This window comes from Phytophthora sojae (assembly GCF_000149755.1).
Source record: "Phytophthora sojae unplaced genomic scaffold PHYSOscaffold_4, whole genome shotgun sequence".
NCBI lineage: Eukaryota > Oomycota > Peronosporomycetes > Peronosporales > Peronosporaceae > Phytophthora > Phytophthora sojae.
Window position 1 is genome coordinate 2,441,907 of NW_009258118.1, and position 7,304 is coordinate 2,449,210.

At 44.8% G+C, this 7,304-nt stretch overlaps 1 protein-coding gene across 1 annotated transcript; it reads left to right on the forward strand.

The window, feature by feature from the left end:
- Nucleotides 1-365: 365 nt before the first annotated feature.
- On the forward strand, nucleotides 366-4,348 carry PHYSODRAFT_331270 (hypothetical protein; the record flags this gene model as incomplete). Its single annotated transcript, XM_009528032.1, has 5 exons — nucleotides 366-2,010; nucleotides 2,058-2,924; nucleotides 2,998-3,065; nucleotides 3,264-3,951; nucleotides 4,167-4,348. The coding sequence occupies 5 exons, from the start codon at nucleotides 366-368 to the stop codon at nucleotides 4,346-4,348; spliced, it is 3,450 nt and encodes a 1,149-aa protein (XP_009526327.1).
- Between the last annotated feature and the right edge of the window lie 2,956 nt (nucleotides 4,349-7,304).

Consider the following 7,304-nt stretch of genomic DNA (forward strand, 5'->3'; position numbering starts at 1 on the left):
TTGGATTCTCTCCATAGGCCAAAACAATGAATGTAATGACCGCCAATATGACAGGTACGAAGCATTGAGCGTTGATGATCCACCGTCTGAATCCTGCTCTACACAAGAAATTAGCAACAACATATTCAAACAATTAGGGGCCAGAATACGTACGCTTATATTTCAGCGCTCTGGAAGCAGTTCCACCAATGTCAACGCGAACATGACCCGGAACCACCACCAGCACGTGGATCTGCTTCTTCTGCGGAGCTGGTACGAAGACATCGGCAATCTCATCTGCTGGGTCCATTTCCACGTTCAGCAGTGTCTTCACTTGTTCAGGAATGCCTCCACTTCGCATAGAAATCATCTCGGAGATTCGCTCCATGGAGTTGGCTGACAAGCTCAACTACCCCAGCTCCGGGTACATGGTGAAGTGGATTACTGGCTTCAAAATCTATATCTACCAACGCGACCATGCTCTGGGTGATAGCGAGGCGGTCATTCCTAAGGTGATTCGTGATAACAAGCACGTCATCAACTTCCCCAAGACGAACAACAAGTGTGTCTTCCACTGCATTGCTTATCACAAGCAGGAGGGAGCCAAGAAGGATCCTCGCAGAATCCAGGCTCTGGTGAAACAAGCCTTCAAGCAGTACTGTTCGTACAAGGAGATCACCTACACTCTGGGTCTGTTCCGCAATTTCAAGCCTATCGACATTCTCCAATTCGATGAGCTTGAGGAGTGCTTCAAGCTGAACATCAACGTCTTCAATATGGATGTTGAGACGGGCAAGGTTGAATGCATTCGCTGCTCGGACAAGGACTACGATTCGATCAACATCCTGTCGCACGAGAATCACGCTCTCTACATCACGAACGTTGATATGCTCCAGCAGAAGTACCAATGCTCTACGTGTGAGATGGTGTTTGTTAGCCCTGATAAGCTACGCAACCACACTAAGAACCAATGCGAACTCGTGAACATCGAATCCTTCCCAGCTCAGCCAACCATCTACCAACCCGCTCCGAACAGCATTCGTTCCATGCTGACTAAGTACTCCATCAAGGATGCTGACCACTACATCGATCACTTCATTGTCTATGATTTTGAGGCTATCCGCAAGCCTACGGGTGTCAAAAACGGAGAGAATACTATCTTCACAAACGAACACATTCCTGTGTCTGTTTCCGTGGCCGACAGCTTGACTGAGGAGGTGCGATGCTTTGTCAGCGATGACCCGAAGGAGTTGCTCAAGGATATGTTCCAGTACATCAAGGAAGTTGCGGCTAAGATTCAGCAGTACAACGTTTCGAAGTACGAGTCTTTGCTCCGCAAAATCATCAACGTCCATGGTTTGACTGACGCTGAGGTTCCTGGTCTAGACTTGGGTAAGACGTACAAGATGGATGATGTCAATGCTTGGATTCAGAACGGGGAGTTTGCTTGTTTCTTCGATTTCCACAGCAAGCTCACATTCGGTAAGAAGCGCTCGGATTATGGCAAGCTGAAGCAGTGCATTGGTCAGGTACCAGTATTCCGATTCAACTCTGGACGCTACGACATCAACCTTATCAAGGCGGACCTGTTTGCAGTCATCGGTACTGACAACATCACATCAGTCATCAAGAACCCTATCTACATGTGCATCGCCACGTCAGACATGAAAATGCTTGACATTAGCAACTATGTTCCGGCAGGCACCAGCTATGCAAAGTACTTGCCGACATATCTCGGTGAGTGCAAGTGTGATGACAAGATTCGATGCGTCTGTGGCCTAGGGAAAGGCATCTTCCCGTACGAGTACATTACTTCATTTGACGTACTCAGTCAGCCAGAAGTCCCTCCTAAGTCGGCGTTCGACAGTGCTCTTCGTAGCACTAGCATCAGCGATGAGGACTATGTGCGGGTACAGTTCGTCTGGGAACACTATGGCATGAAGTCAATCAAGGATCTACTCATTTGGTACATCAACCTCGATGTTGTACCCTTCATCAAGGCCATCAATGCCCAGCGAGAACTATTCAAACGTTTCGAACTTGATATGTTCACTGGTGGTGTGGTCTCTCTGAGAAAGTCATGTATCAGACGTGCTTCAACAACCTCCAGCAACCAAGTAAGGAGCCTACTGAAGCGTTTGACTTTCCCGCTAGTCGCTTAAGCGGATATAACACCCAGGATGCTGATGCCGATCGTGAATTCAATATGACGCTAGAACACCTCAACGACTTGCTAGAGCGACAAAAGTACCTGTGTGGGCTATGCTACAAGCAACTCACAGCTGATACTGCCTCGGCTGACCGAATCAATAACAAGCTCGGACACATCGATGGTAATATCTTGATCAGCTGTGTGGGCTGCAACGTTGCTCGCAAGAACATGTCGCTAAAGGGCTTCCGCCACAAGAAGCTACTTGAATTCAACTCAGACAGGTTGGTGTACAGTATCGATAGAGAGGAGAAGGACATCTACACCAAGATGAAGGCGAACATTGCTGGTGGTCCTTCTATCATCTTCAACAGATACGCGAAACGCAACGAGACCAAGATTCGAGGGGGTAGAATCTGCAAAAAGATCATCGGCTACGATGCTAATGCTCTGTATTTGTGGGCTCTTGGTAATGAGATGCCATGTGGACGGTTGACTACCATCGAAGCATACACAGGGATCGTCGATGATATTGTATATGACAAGATCTTTGGCTTCCTCGAGTGTGATATCCGTACAGCAGAGCACCTCAAACCCTACTTCAGTGAAATGACCCCAATTTTCAAGAACACCCTTATCGACTGCAGCGATCGGAGTGTCATCGGTCAGCACATGTTCGAGTACAAGGAGGAGCGCAAGCAAAGCCGAGCAAAGCCGGCTCGCAAACTCATCGGGAGCTACTTTGGTGAGAAGATCCTCATTTATGCACCGCTACTCAAATGGTACATTTCTCATGGTATGGAGATCACAAAGACTTACAGCTTAATCAAGGCTAGCTCTCACAAGGCCATTTGCACCATTCATGGAAGCCGTATCGAGCGCGCGACGAGAGGGTGATGAAAGTGTTAAATCCATCTGTAAGATCATTATTGAGAAGGTATCTGACTCTGATATGGATGATTTAGTCCAAGAGTTGAAAAAAATCATTACGAACCCTAAATCATTTGATGCGCTCGTTATCGATAGATTCATGAATGAATCGACAACCAATCCTAATATTCATTTGGTTCTAGACTTGTTGACTAAGCGGAAAACGCTTAGTGAGGGTAGCAATAATAAGGCTATGATTGCTGAGATGATGGAACTGGTTGGTAATAGTGCGTTTGGTCGATCTGGCATGGACATGAGCAAGCACAAGGAGGTCAGGTATGAGTCGGACGATAAGGCAATCAAGGCCAAGATTGAGCACTTCACCTTCCATGGAATGGAAGAGCTGAATGATTCATGTGAATTCACTATGAAGAAGCGAAAGCTCAACAACAAGAACCCAATTCATCTATCGATTGCAATCTATCAGCTCGCTAAGCTCCGTATGTTGCAATTCTACTATGATTGCATTGACTTCTACTTCGACCGTTCGGAATTCCAGTACCAAGAAATGGACACAGACTCGGCTTATATTGCGTTCAGCGGTGAGAAGCCATTCGTTGAGTGTATCAAGCCCGAGCTTCGTGAGCATTTTCAGCAGCATAAGTACGAGTGGTTCCCACGTGATTATAGCGAAGAGATGGCTCAGTTTGATCGCCGAACGCCAGGTTTGTTCAAGGATGAGTGGTCTGGTGATGCTATGGTATCATTGTCCTCTAAGAACTACATTTGCTACCTACCAGACGAATCTTACAAGGTCAAGGTTTCAGCGAAGGGAGTCCAGCAGAGTGGTGGCCGCAATGGCGACGTCCTCAACCCAGATGGCTTTGAATCAGTTGTTCGCGATCGCATCACGCTACAGGGCACCAACAAGGGGTTTAGACTCAGTAAGGAGAGTAAGTCAATCATTACGTACACCCAGACTAAAACAGCTCTAAACTACTATTATGACAAGCGTCGTGTACTTGCGGATGGTATCACCACCGAACCGCTCGACATATAAGCAACTACCTGGCAGGGGATTTTTTTGTTTTATAACCATATAGAGCGATGGATCAGCTGTTGTCCAAATTATACTATGATCCCAAAACGGGCTATGTGGGTGCCCAAGCCTTGTACCAGAAGGCTAAAGAACTGGAGCCGAAGATTACGATGAAAATCGTCAAGAAATGGTACTCAAACCAGAGCGATATTCAGCGATTTCAGGAGCAGAAGAAGCGATACGATGGGTTCAAAATCGCATCGACTAACCCCAATTCGTGGCAGATGGACTTGGTGTTTTGGGAGAAATGACCAATCTTGACTGCGATCAACATCAACTCTCGCCTAGGCTACGCAAAACTACTAACCAACAAAACTGGCCCGACCGTACTAGCAGCAATTAGGGTTTTTGTCCGCCTCCATAAGGTTGACATTCTCACAACCGATAATGGTTCAGAATTCATGAACCAACAGGCTCAGAAATTATTCAAAACTAAGAAAATTGACCATTTCAACAATGAGCCTGGAGATCACGCCAAAATGGGTAAAATAGAACGCTTCAATAGAACTCTGAAGCAGCGCCTTGTCAAAATCGAACCAAAGCGACTAACCCAGAAGCTCATAGCTGCTGTTATTGAGAACTACAATAGCACGACCCATCGGACGATTGGTATGACCCCCAACGAAGCTAAAGGTAAGGTAATTGAATCTGAACTAGTCCACAACCAGGCTGAAGCTGAGAGGATTGAAAACGAGTTCGAGGTCGGTGAAAAGGTTTTGTATCGACTAAAAAAGAAAACATTTGATAAAGAAGCAGCAAGATGGTCTAAGGCTGTGTATTCGGTGGTAGGTATTGATGGCTACCGCATCCAAATCAAGTCGAAAAACGGACACACTCTTTACAAGGGGCCAAACGATCTAAAAATTGTTAAAGCAGAAACATCTGAAGCTACTATCAACAGAGGTGATATTTTAGAGGTGGAGAAGATCTTAGACCACCAAAAGATGCGATCCGGCAAGTACAAGTATCTCGTTCAGTGGGTCGGTGATGAACTTGACTCCTGGGAGCCACAAGATAATCTTAGATTAGTCAATAAGAACAAGAGATCAACCTTAAAGAATGAGTACTGGAAGTTGATAAAAATGAGTCGAACTAGCTTCGAAATATGTTTAATAGAGCAATGCTCTGTAAGCGTTGACTCATCTATATCTATCAATCTATTTTCCAAAAATAATGCTTAAAAATATATGACTTCATATATAGAATGTGTTGCAACTGCGTAGAGAATCAACGTGAGCTTGTACAGTCTGAAGAAAGCTGTGGATAATTCAAGAGGTTAGTCGAATCAAAAATGAACTCAGAGATTCAGACCCAGTAGCCAATTTCCGGAAAACCGTGTGCAATCTACAGTACCGCGACCAGTTAGAAACGATATTTGGTGTGCCGTTTCATTGCATCAAGGATCGATACATCAATCTCCTCAATGAGCGAAACCGTATCTGTCATACGTATCAACCATTTAGGCATGACTCCGTTATCCCAAGCTATTGGTGAGTATGTATTTAATCGATGCTAATATTTTTTTTATGACTACCATGATATAGTTAGACGATGTTTCCCAACTTTACATCCCTCGCTCAACGAGAGCAAAAGCGGCAGGAGCTACTCGAACGAGCTGAGCGCCGAGTTTGTCAAGCCAAATCCAAGCGCCTTATGTACGAAGGTGCATCATGGGCTAGCGATATCGCGAATGGTATCACTACTGTTCCAAAGAAATCAACACAATCCGCTCAGTCGGATATTTCGGTTGGCCCTGACGAGGCTACGCCGGAAGAGTTAAAAAAAAAAGGCTGAATATTGAAAACTCCCAAAAAAAAAACTGAGTCCTCAACAATGGTAGTTGCTGAAGTTAATGCAACACCTGAAATGAACGATGCATCGACTACTGCAAAGCCTCAGTCCGTTGATGCTTCCAGTACTGCTAAGCCCAAAACCAGTGATGGTTGGGCCCACGTGAGCCCCTATATGACTGATGTTGGAGTTGATAATAGTGCAAGAATGACAGATGCTGGTGTTGGCCCTGATAGTCCACTGCCGCAAAAGCCCGTCGAAGAAGATTTGTGCGACGAAGGCAATGCTGAGATGAAAAATCAAACAAAGTCAAAGGAAGCGGTCGCTAAAATCTTCGAGGTTTACCCCATCCTTGCAGAACTAAATATTCACCCTATTGCTTCCAACGGCCGGCAGCTTACTAAGTATTATATTGGGATGGATGCTAAGGTGTACAGTATTAAACTGAGAAAATATGTACTAGTTCCGAGCATTGATTGGTCTGAGACGTATGACCATATTGGTGAGGTATTAATTAATGATGTCAGATTCCTCGCATACGTCAATGAGAAGGAGCGACGTAATGAGATGGGTAAAGAGGACAAAAATAGCCCATACCAGGTTTGGCAAAATATTGGCTCAAAAAGAAAAAGAATCAATGCCTCAGAAGGAGATTATTCAAACCGCTCTAAGCAGAGAGTTGACGACAGTTTTGTGTTCGATACTGGAACATCCACAAGATCCGATCAAATGGACAGCAAGCTCAAATTATTTTGGACAATTAGCAAAAATAGGGAAGTCCTTGAATCTAACGGATTGATGAAGAAGATTGTACCAATTCTTAATGGTTCCGCAAAATCTTCTCCTATTGACAAAAATGGCTATGTTTGGATCAATGGCATTAGCATTAGCGTTTACGGGAAAGATAGCGATCGTGTGAAGCAAGCAATCACTCAGAAAGTGAACTGGATAATGACATTCCAATCTTTCATTAATATGATAAAAGCCATGGGCCTCGAGTTAGAACTAGTTGGTAGCAATGAAACCAAACACATAAATGATTTTACCCCAGCTAATGGTGAAGCTCAGCATGGGTTAATGAGTGGTATTGATGAAGACATGGACCCAAGCCTATCAAACGCTGATAACGACGCCAAGAATATCTTAACTGATTACTACAGCCAGTTGCACGCTAATAGTATTGATATTCCATTTCGGCTACAACCAATCGTGAACATCAACGGTGTTGTTAAGTCCCATCCATCATACTACTTTGGACAGCCATCGGGGTCTAGACCCCTAAATATTTTAAATCGTGAAAACAAAGCACACAAGCAGGTGAGTGGTGTAGCTTGGAAGGGGCTAATGAAGAATATCATGTGGATGGATACGCATTCGTCCCTACTTAACGGGGTTGAGGACTTGGACCGCTATCTT